Source organism: Urtica dioica, chromosome 11, assembly GCF_054948205.1.
Source record: "Urtica dioica subsp. dioica isolate 48M chromosome 11, U.dioica_male_clone48M_v1_H2, whole genome shotgun sequence".
Lineage (NCBI taxonomy): Eukaryota > Viridiplantae > Streptophyta > Magnoliopsida > Rosales > Urticaceae > Urtica > Urtica dioica.
In genome coordinates, this window is record NC_142766.1 from 16,776,590 (window position 1) to 16,789,609 (window position 13,020).

Below are 13,020 nucleotides of genomic sequence, written 5' to 3' on the forward strand. Positions count from 1 at the left end.
ACTATGACTATTTTGTAAAAGTCATAATTTGAATTGGCTGCTACGTACCATTTTTCCTTTGTCTGTAATATGTGGATTGCATGTGTTTGGCTGTGTTTTTATACAACTGAATGTTAAAAACTATAGATTGATTATTTTTATTTTTTTCACTTTGACCAAATTGTCCTCTATCCAACACCGTAGTTGAGTGATAGTTTAGAGTTGGAAGGTACGTAACAACTAACAGGTGTTCTATTAAGAAATTAAATTATATTGTCGATTCTGCATGCAAATGTGGTAAAAATGATATCTAAAAGATTCTGGGCCGTTTAAAAAAGTAAAAGCATTGGAGGACATAAGATTCTCTATCAGATTCTTTCCCATGATGATGGTTATTAATTGTCTCCGGTGAGCCCTCGGTGACGACTCACATAAGAGGAATAGACCTGAAAAACTCTAGTCCATAAGAAGAACAACAATACAGTTTTGTACAAAAATATCATATTTGAGAAGGAAAATGCTAGATCTAAATAAGATATATGTTTTAATAATTAGCATTAAAAAATAGAAAACCTAATTAGCATAATCAACAGCGTGGTCAAATCTCAAATTTCGTATATATGGTTTATGATGATGACTTTTTTTTCCTTTTTTTTTTGCATTGAATGCAGTTGCCTCGTATACGTTGGTATAATTTCTATGTTCCGCGCGAAATTTAGTTGATTACAAATTTATTATTTTATTTCATTCAAAATCTTGTCTATTTAATGGAGGGTATAATAGTCTTATAAAGTCAATTAATGTGGTGTATTGGTTATTCCACAAAATAAATCAAACATTGGTTAATTTGCTAAAATTAAGTTTTAGTTTGGCTACTCTACCACTTTGCCCATAAAATTATTATAATATTGTTTTTTAAACAAGGGTATCAATTTCATTTTTTTTCCACCATTAATAAACCAGTTAACTCCTAGTTTTGACCCTTTCTAATTATAATATTGTTTATTAAAAAAAATAATAACAATATTGTTATGACCTTACCTTATAGGTTCAATAGATACTTTGTATTTATATAATCCTTACCCTTTTTTTTGTTGCTTATATGATATATTATTTTATAATCTTGAGCTTTTTTAACTTTTAGCTGGTCATCATTTTTTTTAAATAAATATTGAATTCTTAGTAAAAAGAAGATTTATTGTATATTTTTCAACAAAAAATAAAAGATATATCGTATGCATAATTAAAAGATTAGGTATATATAACTACGCTTTTACTCGAAACTGACATTTTTACATGCCAATTGATTTTCGTAAGCGCTATCAGTGGCCATATATTTTCTTATGCATTTTCATGTGCTCCACTCATATTTAATACAAATACACTGTCGCTAATCCGCTGCTATTTAACAGTGCTCTTTTTAAATTGAAAACTTTTTCTTTGGCGAGTTTGTGATCAATTTGTTGTTGCGCTTCATCTTGGTCACTTTCCATTTCCATTTCCATTTCTATTTTATGTAAGGTATGAATTTTTATAAATATTTGTTCACTGGATTCCTCTCGGTAAATACAGTATTTGACAGTATTTCTTGACAATAATTTGAGTCCTAAAACGGTAACGGTATTTCGATCCGGGGTAAAAATCATATTCGGATCAATTTTTTTAACAGTGTATTGTATGTAGCTGATTTTGGTGATGAACAATTCAGAGGGAAGATGGGTCTGTTGAAAACAAATTGAGGGAAGATAGGCAAAAGAACCACCGGCGCCAACTCGTCTGGAAAAAAAAAAAAAGAAAAAAAAAAGTGGTCCATCTGCTGCAATCCGTACAATTCAGAGGCCAGAAATGCAAATATATGATTGTTAAAACTTGTTTATAAATAAGAGCTATTATTGAAGAAAAAAGACATGCTGATTGTAATAAGTTTATGCAGAGTATAAGAAGTTTTTGTATTCTGTTTATCACTAATTCAACACTGATGTTCCTGCAAACAAAAGTCAACTGTTTCTAATAGAAAAAAAAATTGCAGAACAAAGTACAACGGGAACAAAAATATAATTTCCTTACTGATTTTTTATTTTTAGTCACGAGAGTAAATTTAAAGACCCTAGTCATACGGATCTTAAATATAATCCCATAGCAGCAATAATCTGCACAAGTTTGTTCCACAAGCAACATCATGCCAGAAAGGCATTTCTATATAAATGCACATATTTATTTACACAGGATACTATATATGGTTTCTATATACATATACATAACTAGTATCTACTACTGGCGATGAAGTGTGATCAGTATTCTGTGTAGCGTCTTCCTCCGGCGGAGACTCGGGTGGTGAGCGAGGGTCTCATGGTAACAACGGCGGAGTCGTTCGCGCCGGCTCTGAGGGCAGCCCGGCCCGCCTCGAGGAACCTCTTGACGGCATCTTCGGCATACTTGTTGGCTTCGCCAACTGTCATGTTCTTGCCTATGTTCGGGTAGGCGTTGAGCACGTGGTCCCCGTTGAGCTGCGATGCCAGCTGGATGAGCTCCACTTGGAACTCCGACAGCTTCGCGTCCTCTTCGGGTCCCCTTGACCTCAGCGATGTCGTCACTTCCGGGAGAGTCTCTGCGTTTCAGTTCAACCACAGTTCTGAATTGAATACCGTAATCTTTGTGTGGGTTTTTAGTGGATGGAACGTAAACGTGGGCAAATCGGACAGAGCAGAAATTCTGTCCCGCCACTGCTCACCGGACCGGAATATTCTTTCCCAATTAGAATCGGAACGGAATTCCGGTTCTGGGCAATAGCCCACGATTTAAGTGGAAGTGAGAGGGAACAAACCTGGGCAATCGACACGAGGAGTGTCGCGGAGGTTGAAGTGGGACTCGAATGTGCTGGCCCAAGCATCCCTCTTTGTCAAGAAGTTTGAGTTGAGGTTGAACAGCTTTTTCACGGTGGCCGGGATCGAAGAGTGTTCGAACTGCGAGTGTTGGGTTGGCCCATCTGGCCCGTGAATCACTGCACACGCGATACACAGATTTCGGTCATCGCATCGCATAATTTCTTGCTTTGCAACTCTTGGTGTTCAAATATTCCGACACACAAATGGTTTATAAGGAAAATAATTACAATGACCCAAAAACAATCAACATTTCCAGATGAAAATGAGCAAGATTCCAAACAATGGCTCATGTGAAAGGTCTGACCTTTTAGGCAATAAACGCTCCGAGTATACTTGAACATAAACATTATTGAACAAAATAGCAAACAAAACTCAAGAACAGGCACAAGGGAATCCAATAATGAACGTGAAAACAAAAATCATTATCACGACTCACAAACCTCCACAGAACTCGTCCGGTTTCCCAAAATAACTAATCAGCCAAAGCTTCCAAAAAGAGTAAAAAAGAAATGTGTGTATATGTATATATGAATTGTACTTACCAGTACCGCTGTCGATCCAAGGCGAGACCAGAAAAGTCGGAACCCTAACGCCCAAGCGGTCAAACTCGAAGTAAAACGGGTCGGGTCCAACAATCCCGTCCGGGCTAGGGACGCCCGAGACCGGCGTGGGAACATGGTCGTAAAACCCACCGTGCTCGTCGTAAGTGATGAGCAGCGCGGTCTCGTTCCACTGCGGCGAGGCTCTGAGGGTCTCGTACACCTCCTTCACCAGCCTCTGCCCGATCGCCACGTCATGGGAGGGATGGTCGTCGTTGGCCGGGAAAAGGTCAATGTCGAAGTACCTCTGCTCCAAAACGACGTAGTTCGGAAGCTTCCCGAGCCTGGCGTGAAGCTTGAACTTCAGCGCGTAGTTGTGGAACTTCAAGACGTGTTTCACCTTCCTCAGGCTGGTGAAGAACAGCGTGGCGGGGATGTTCTGGTAATAAATCCCGAACGAGAGGGCATTTTCGTCCAGCGAGTCGAAGATCGTCTTCTGTGGGAAACCCTGGATCAGGTCCTTCCTCACGTTGCTGGTCGCGCCGTGTGACGTTGCCGAGTGCACGTAGAACCGGTTCGGCTGAGTCGAGGCCGGTACGGACGCGAACCACCGGTCGAAAACCGCGAACGAATTGGCGAGCTCTGTGTAGATCGGAATCCGGTCCGGTCTGAACCCGCTCATGGCGGTTCTCGGCATCGTCTCGCCCATTCCCGCGGCTTGCTGAGCGAAGCCGTTCATCGGCGCCGGGTCCGAGCCGACCTGATCCGAGCCGAAGATCTGCTCCCGGATCGCCTGGAACGAGTGGCCGGGATCGGAGTCGACGAAGAACGCGTCGTCCGAGACAGTGACCTCGGGCGAGGCCGGGTCGGAGGCGGAGATCCGGTTCGACTCGGTTCCGATGAGTCCGTCGATATCCGGCCGGGTCCGCTTGAGCCAGCCGAGCATGTGGTCGAACGAGCGGTTTTCCATCACCAGAACCACGACGGTCTTGATTGGGCCGTTGATTTTGTGCTGGCGTCGCCTGGAGAGAGACTGCGACGGCGAGACCAGGAGGCATAGGAAGAGGACTGAGACGAGAACTTCTCGCCGGCGATTAGCCATTCTGGTGACCGGAGAAAAAAAGGAAGAGAATATTGGTACTCGTTTTGCGGGAATGACCAAACGGAATCCTAACAGCAAAAAAAAAAAAAAGGTCACCAAATGGAATTAATGTCTTAAATAAAGTAAAGACAAAAGGACGGTTTGAAAATATATTATATTTAATTATCTTTTTATTTTATACATATGCTTTTGGAATGACTAGGATTGTTCAGTAAATGTTATTATCGTAATCGACGTAACGTGGCAACTGTGAAGACTACATTATTCATTATTAAGGAGTGTAAATTATTGTGTTTCTTTGTCTTGACTATTCGCCATTTTAAAAAATTCTATATTTTTAATTATTTTTTTCGTTCACATCACAAGAAAACTATAGACGAAACCTAACGCAAGCCAACCACCACGCGAAGAAAACTGGTTTGTTTTCGTACAACCTTTCAATTAAAATCATTTATCACCACACTACGAAATAATGAATATAATAAAGAGCCTTGATGTGGGATTTGGAAATTCTTTGTTCAATTTCTCTCTTAAGAAAAGAAATTAACGGTTCCTTGATAAAGAAAACTTAATCAGGTCTCAATTCTCAAGTCCAAAGGTTTCTTGGCATGGAAGGTACGTTCAAAACCGCACAGAAATTAGTCCGAAAAAAATGGACCCAAGTCGCGTCAGAAAAGATTAAGCGCCATCTTTAGCTTGTTTTGCTTCCACTTCGGAAGCTTGTAAAAGGCCGGTTTTCCCATCTGGAATTTCAATTGGAACTCTTCTTCGGATAAATACGCCTGAAGAAAATAAACAACACACCATCAGTTTCGTTATTCATAAACCGCGAATCTCAAGAGTAATTTAGGCCTCGAATAAAATAATAGTACCTCTCTTTTGGTCACATCGATTCCTGATGCCGGGTCACTAGACCCCACCGTCAATCTCTCGTACTCGTAGATCACGAGCTCAACGCCGATCTCACTGTCAGCCACGGAAGAACCGTCGTTCTCGGCCGTTGTAGAACCTGCAAATAGAAGTTGGAAACAGGAAAAGAGTCAAGGGAGGAGTATGAAAACTTGTCAGGCAAGCTAGGGTTCACGGAACATTACCGGGGCCCGTTTGACGAGGAGACTCGGAAAAGAGTTTCCTCACGACTGAAGAGGGGCTTGATTGGACGTTATTGATCGGAGAATTCCAAGTTGGGCTTGAAAACCCGGACGCAGGAGACGGGCTTCTTCCGCGAGCGTTGGGCCCGATGGACCCGCCTCTCGACCCGTCTGGTGTGGAATCCCTCGAATACGCTTTCCACGAGTTTCTTATCGGTGCCTGAATTATTCATTCAAGCTGTCAATTTTGTGAGTGAATCAAATCCTGAAAGAGCCTTAGAGGTTAAGCAATAATAAATATTTCCTTGGAGTCACTTACTTCTAAACTCTGTGCTTTTCCCTTTAACTTTGCCAGCTTTCGCTCAAATGAGTTCCCATGCATCTGCAAAGCCAGCAATTCAGTTTTTTGTTTTTTGTTTATTCCCATCATAAATAGAATGTTAATTTGTGACACTTTCAATAGAGCGATTCTCTTACGTTTGCCTTCGAAGAATCCCATTCAAAGAAACGAGTGAAGAACGTCGGTTCGTGCCCTTCAGTAACGACATATATTGGAGTCTCTAAAGACAGCTCTTCGGATAGTACGTCCGTCTCTAGAAATTTCTGCCAGTTACGAGTAAAATGATTGGTGAGGGAAACAATTATAAACTGGACAGACATTGACAGTGAATAGTAATTTTTACCTGTCCAAAAGTAAAAGCTTGTTGCTTTGATTTGACTTTCGAATGGCCTCCGATCCAGACATACAACTCATTGTGGCAATCCAGCACCAAAACATCTTCAGTATTCAAATCATCTTGTGTAAAATTGTATATCTCTTTCACCTGAAAATTATTTAAGATAAGACCAAGAGAAAACGGGGTCAAAACTATACAGTACGTTATATTTTACAGAAGTATGCCTTGAAAAGTATACCTTGAAACCACCTGAAAAAAAATTGAATTTTGGACCGAGCAGCCAAGAACCAAAAACCCTCCGTTAGACATTGTTTAACAACCAGGCTCATTCTGAACAAAGAACTGACTTTTCGCCGTACCTTCGGTTATGATCAACAAGAACAAATGTGGATCCTCGACATGCGGTTTTATCTCTTTGGCTCTTGAGTACTCGGACTTCCCACACAACGAAGCCCAAAAGCCATCGGGCTCGTTCCCTTCCCTAACAGAAACGGGTTGCCAAGTCGGCTGCGAATGAAAGAAAATTAATTAGAAACTACTCAAAACATAGACCGAACTGAGAGAGAGAGATTACATCAATGAAGTTCAGCATTCTGTCGAGGATATCGTGGTCTCTGGCGGAAGAAAGATTCCCGATCCAAGTGAAGATAGATGTCGGGGTTTGAAGGATGTAACAATACGATGAGTTCAAAGAGCTTGAGACCTGTCATAATAGTTTGGATATAATCAAATAAAATGCTTGTAGTTATACCAGATGCTTATAGTTTTAGCTTTCAAACTTACTTGGTCGACTTGGACGGCCTTCATATTATCGGGACTTGTTCCTTGAATTCGGAAAAGAGCCTCTTTGTTTTCGTCGTATGTCTCATCTTCGACACCTTTCTCTGCAATTGAATCCTTGTACCGTGTTCCTTTTCCTCCCTAAAAAGTTACATTTTCCGAGATATTATCGTGATAAAAATCGCAATAGAAAACCGAAGATTGTGAAGCGAAAAACACAAAAACAAACCTTGAAAATAATTAAACACTGGAAAATGAAAAAGAATTGATCTGGCTCTTTATCCTGAAAAACTTGCGCCTGATCATCATACACTTGACGTAATTAGAGAAATAGTATCTTTAATTGAAATGGAAAAAAAAAAAGAAAAAAAAAAGATCTTAAACATAGGAATAACTAACCGTGACAGGTTCTCCTCGAGTTGAATCGACAATTGAGTTCATATGGGCAATAGCATCTGTTCTATCTTCCTGAACGATAAAAAATATACAAATAAAGACTAAGAAAATCTTATAATCTAATTTAGCAACAGTCAAATCATCACATTTGGGCTGTAGAAGTTAGAATTATGCATACCTGTACGCTCTGACGGCCCAACCACGCATAGAACAGATTTTCATCCCTTCCATTATCAGAGTACATGTATTGCACAACATAGCAATCTCCACCGAAAAGCTTCTTTTGCTCTGTATCTGGAACAAGGCACAGCTCATCGCCATCCACACGCCAAACCTGAAACGTCAAAAAGAATTCGTTACCAAGGACTATCGGCATTGATGGAATCACTAACAAAAAGGGATATTTTGTTTTTTCACTTTTAAAGTTCCGTTGCAGTCTATGAGTGGCTCCAAATCTTCTTCAGGTAGCTCTTTCACCTCATAACCATGTTGCTTGAATATTGCTGGAAGAAAGTAGAGACAGACAAGTAAGTACAAGATATAATTTATTTATTTTAGCTGAAGAAAGTCGGGAAATCAAATAGACCTGCAACTTTTTCTCGGCCTTCTTCGTACAACCGGGGTTCAACCTTTTGAGGCCAATTAGTAAAGAAAGACCTAAACTTTGCGGTCTCCAAACCTTCCGTTATCAAGGACAAATGAGTACCACCCGACCTGTTGTGATTTCTGAGAAAGTCCTGTAATCTTGTTATCAGCAACATTGCATAGAGAAAATTTCTCATTTAACTTACACGAAATTAGAAGGAAAAAAAAACATGTCATTTAGTGCAACCAAATTTTTTTTTTTAAAAGTTTCCGAAACGACACCTCAAAATATATGCATTCTTACTTCTGCAGCCGAAACTGATGTCTTGCGTTCGGTGACAGAGGTGAGTCTCCCGAGCCAAACGTAAATCTCGGCCTCGCAGTCCAACATATAGCACTTGTCTGCCTCGAGAGTCTCTCTAGTGAACGGACCGCTTCCGCATTGGCATAACTTTCCCTGAAGCGATATCCTATTTCAGAAAAAAGCCGAGAAAAGCTCTCTACTGTTATGCCATCTGGCTTGGGACATGTTCGGATAAAAGCGGAAATCACTAGTCAAACACTCACTCACCAGAATAGCTTTGTGGACTGTGTATCCAATTGATCCTGAAAGAAGGAAGGCGAGTCCCGCGGAATAGGAGCATAGCCACCAAATAAACTCCAAAACTCGCCCACTTCGGGGTCACCCACAAATTTCCCATCCTCTGCAATGACTCGTAGATTATATAAGGGTAATAAATAAATAAATAATAAAAAAAACAGGAGGAACATACAAACCTATAGCTGCCACTTCACAGTCACCGTTATGCCTAGTCTCCTTGATATAATCTACGACCTCCAAACTCTTTGCTCTCTCTTGAATGCTTGAGTTGCACCCACTGAAGAGGAATATTTTCGATGCTGTATCGAGTATGAACACGTCGTTGTGGTTGAGCGACGACCGAGAAAAAGGCACCTAGTGATTTTTTTTCCCCAAAACGGTGAACGAAGGAGCGAATATAATGGGTTTTAAATGGGACTCAAAAAGATGACTTACTTCCTTCACATGAACAACATGGTCTCCTTTGCACGTCAAAAGCTTCACTTGATACGAGTCTCCGTTGGAAACCCCTTGCCTCGACGAATACAGACCTTCGACGGGTATAATGCAGGGCTTGAAGTACGACAAGAACTTCGCTGTTTCTTGGCCTTGAATCTCTCTGTATTGCACGGCACAAGACCCGAGTGCCGCGTCGAGTTCGAGTGCTTTGTCTGATGCCAATTCTGAGTCCGCCTAATCGACCGAGATCAAGCTAATTACCAAAGTGCTTTGGGCTTTTACTACTCTCGGAAAAAACATAATGAAGAAACGGACTAATACCTTGGTTGTCTCATTCCCAGACCAGTAGTGAATGTCATGCAGAGGGGGACCAATTTTTGGCACAACCGTCTGCCTCGGAAGATAAAAAAAATTAAAATCGGTCGAATTCATCGAATGACACGGCGATCATCGTATTTGTGACTAATGTTGAAAAAACATATAGTTGATGACTTACGTGCAGAACTAAATATGCGCTTCCACAGTAGAATTTTCCATGGTGAGATTTCTGGATAGTTACTAGCTGGAGGTTCTCAACACACCAGATATCTAAACCACTGCCAATAAAAGATGAATGTTAAAGAAACGACTCTGGTGAACTACATTGTGTTGAAAGAAATAGAAAAAGGAATATATATTTGAAAGAGGATACGGTTTTGTTCCTGCGCCGTGAAACGCTGGATCCGCGTCCTTAGCATAAAGTGCCATTGTGTTGCATATCTTTGATGACCCACAAAAACCAAATCCAAATTTTTTTCTTCTGCTCCAATTTGGTTAGTTGTCCTAAATCCTTCCTTAGACCAGAGTCAAGTCTGCATAATTAAGTCCAAACTTAGTCCATCCAATTTTGCCCCTGGGATAACAGAGATTTAATAACATAATAAAAAAAAAATTAGCCACATTTTGCAATTCCATATACTGAGATAAAATTTTGATATATTTTCCTATCTCAAAGTGATTCTATATTTAATTAGTGACAATCAAGCAGGTAAAAAGTGGTTATGAACTGCAGGTAAAACAAATCCAAAATTCATACTGTTCTGAATCGAAACAAATGCATCTAGACTGTATATAAATCGTCAAATAGCAAAAACCTTACCAGATTAAGTGTCTCCCTCTGGGTTTGTTCTAACTTGTTGAGAAAAGTACAAAGACTAGGAACATAGGAGAGAAAAAAGGCTCTTAATAGGGGTTGATAGAGATGGCTTTGTCACAGTTAAAGCGATCCAAGAATGTTGGTGAGAACTACATAAACAACAGACAGCAACAACAACTACAACAAAAACAAATGGGAAAGATAGAGAAATGAAAAACAAACGGCATGCTTTGCTTTGATAGCTTTATTTTTACTATTATTTTTTTTCTGCACCGTCCAGCTAATTTGGGTCCCACAAAACATATGAGAAGTGGAAAAACTGAAAAGGACGTCGATAATGGTGTCGTTTTGCTGTTTTGCTGTTTGTCGTTTGTTACTTTGGAATTCTCTTTCTTTGTTTCGTTCTTGCTTTGGAATATCCACTATTTGTTCAAAACTTTTTTGGCTGTAGAAGTGATTATATAAACTCAAGTTTCCATGTTTAATAAAAAAAATTGACATTATTACAATAAAGTATCATTTGATCTTGATTCAATTATTTGACAACTTGTTGATAAAATATAGAAAAATTATACATCATTTGAAAGATGTATAGAAACTACGAAGTCAAACAAATATTAAACCCTCTAATCACGGTGTAAAAGCGTGAAGTTGGACATTAAGAATGACAGTAAATGCGATTGCAATGTCATTATGTGAATTAATGAATATGGTCGGCCATTTTAGTTTTAAATGTGCAATGCATATGCTTTATTCTTACATCTGTGTACTATTTTGTTAAATATATTGTTGTTTTTCTTCTTAATTAAATCTCTAATTCATGGTTTTCTTAACCCCGTTTAATCCTAATTCACATATATAATTAGTATTTCATTAGGTCTTTGGCGTGATTTTTTCTATCCCTATTTGAAAATCTCAGGGTAAAGAACATTATCGACCACATTCACGATATTTGAACCGTTCTAGTGGAGATAAACTACTTAAACAAAACTAACGAGTTTATAAGTTGAAGGATAATTAATGTACACATAAAATCCTGTAAATTCTGCGAGTATCAAACTACATAACGTTAAACATTTTGAGTACACAAAAACCTTGTGTTAAGGCCGTTTTTTGGTCAACACTTAGAACCGTCCATGGTTCGGTCTAAGGTCGGACCCTATAATTAACCGCACGTAGGTTGGATGTGGTGAAGTATTATCTTCTCGTTGTTTTTGCCTCAACAAAAAGAGGTTTTCGGTTTCTCATCACCTCGTCGCCTTCAGTTCTTCGGGCTCTTCGTGATCTTCAGGTTCTTCGTGTTCGGCGTGTTCTTCGTCTAAAAATACAAAAAAACGTGAACTAGAGAGATGCGGAGGGGTTCCCCCTGGCGCGCGCTCTGACGCTCAACATTAGTCGAGGTGGAGGGCTAATGCCTTGTCTCGAGTGTCGAGAGAGGAAAATATAGTGAGTCGGGAGCGAAACAAAGATTTTCTAAGTCGAGAAAGACCTCCCTTTAGAGTGGATGAAGAGGGGTATTTATAGTTTTTCATTTTGAGGTTTGAGTGAGCATTGTGGGTATTTTGGGCCTTGGAGGTCGTTTTTTGCCAAAGTTGTGGAAGTTCACTGATAGTATGCCCGCCGATAGTTTCATGCTGATTGTATGCCCGCCTATAGTTTCACGCCGATAGTTTCATGTCTATAGTTTCACGCCGATAGTTTCATGCTTTTAGTTTCACACCGATAGTCTTGGGCGCCTATAGTCTTGATCGTTGGTAGTCTTTGACGCCTATAGCCTTCATCGCCGATAGTCTTTAGCGCCGATAGTTCAAGGATTCTTGTCTTTGCCGATAGTCTTGCTTTGCCAAAGACTTTGGGACGCCGATAGTTTGATCTTGAACTTCGCCGATAGTATGGCCGCCGATAATTCAAAGATTCCTCTCTTCGTCGATAGCCTTGCTTTGTCAAAGACTTTGTGACACCGATACTTTGGTTTTGAATTTCGCCGATGGTTTAAGCACGCCAATAGTTCGGTCTTGAACTTCGCCGATAGTTATGTATTTTTTACTTAATTACTTTTATGTTGCTTAAAGTTTTGGTGCAAGCTTTACTAAATCTTGTCGTTTTTGCTCTCGGGGTGTCATTTTTATCTTGTGAAAAAAGACGGCATAACACCTTGTAAGCGTGTTTCCCGTAAAATTTCTAAATAAAAAAGTAAGTGTGCATTGATGATAAATCAATAACGTGTTAGTTTGTTTATTTTTTTTAATCCAAACCCACACATAAAATAATACTCGCAAGTACTCCTTCCAAATTACTCTCTAATACTAACAATAACCTTGATTAATTTTAAGCATAAGAAAGTCTTTCAAATCCTATAAAATCACTGAGAAGTCATGTCAAAATGTTAAACCCATATTTTGTTTAAAAATTGCGATTTTCATAATGTTAAAGTACATAATCAAAGAGCCAATGCTTGAAATATTTTGAAATATTTAATATTCCGCAGGAAAATAGATTTCACTGACAAATAAGATTATGTTATACTCATCTCACCATTTACTGATTATATACTTGTAAAGGATCTCGAGAGTTTAGAGATCACATAAATATTGCAAAGTTAGTTTGACAAACAAAAATAAAAAGAATGGCTCAAATCTTAAGACAAATGATGACATTTTATACGCATATTAGACTTGTCAGTCTCTAGCTTTCTTAGAGCAACTTCAATGGAGTGTTCATGCTAAAGTATAACTCAAGTGAAAAACACATTAAATTACTATTGCATTGTTGACAACTTAAAATATCATTAGGTTGAGACATCGGTGTTCTC

At 39.4% G+C, this 13,020-nt stretch overlaps 2 protein-coding genes across 3 annotated transcripts; both read right to left on the reverse strand.

Moving 5' to 3' along the window:
* Positions 1 to 2,015: 2,015 nt before the first annotated feature.
* NPC1 (non-specific phospholipase C1) lies at positions 2,016 to 4,623 on the reverse strand. The gene is made up of 3 exons (XM_089630719.1): positions 3,407 to 4,623; positions 2,804 to 2,980; positions 2,016 to 2,587 (listed from the first exon to the last, which is right to left on the reverse strand). The coding sequence occupies exons 1-3, from the start codon at positions 4,503 to 4,505 to the stop codon at positions 2,271 to 2,273; spliced, it is 1,593 nt and encodes a 530-aa protein (XP_089486845.1). The 5' UTR covers positions 4,506 to 4,623; the 3' UTR covers positions 2,016 to 2,270.
* Positions 4,624 to 4,923: 300 nt separating this feature from the next.
* Positions 4,924 to 10,434, reverse strand: VLN1 (villin-like 1). Of its 2 annotated transcripts, XM_089630716.1 has the most exons (23): positions 10,212 to 10,434; positions 9,765 to 9,924; positions 9,570 to 9,669; positions 9,395 to 9,463; positions 9,071 to 9,307; positions 8,812 to 8,989; positions 8,606 to 8,738; positions 8,339 to 8,504; positions 8,036 to 8,186; positions 7,867 to 7,952; positions 7,628 to 7,783; positions 7,453 to 7,521; positions 7,283 to 7,351; positions 7,057 to 7,194; positions 6,848 to 6,976; positions 6,633 to 6,780; positions 6,512 to 6,522; positions 6,280 to 6,420; positions 6,074 to 6,199; positions 5,916 to 5,978; positions 5,600 to 5,816; positions 5,378 to 5,514; positions 4,924 to 5,287 (listed from the first exon to the last, which is right to left on the reverse strand). In XM_089630716.1, exons 2-23 carry the CDS (start codon positions 9,818 to 9,820, stop codon positions 5,174 to 5,176), a joined length of 2,694 nt encoding a protein of 897 aa, XP_089486842.1. In that variant the 5' UTR covers positions 9,821 to 9,924; positions 10,212 to 10,434; the 3' UTR covers positions 4,924 to 5,173. The 2 variants fall into 2 exon arrangements, with proteins under 2 accessions (XP_089486842.1, XP_089486843.1); XM_089630717.1 differs by lacking the exons at positions 4,924 to 5,287; positions 5,378 to 5,514 and having other exon boundaries at positions 5,601 to 5,834.
* Between the last annotated feature and the right edge of the window lie 2,586 nt (positions 10,435 to 13,020).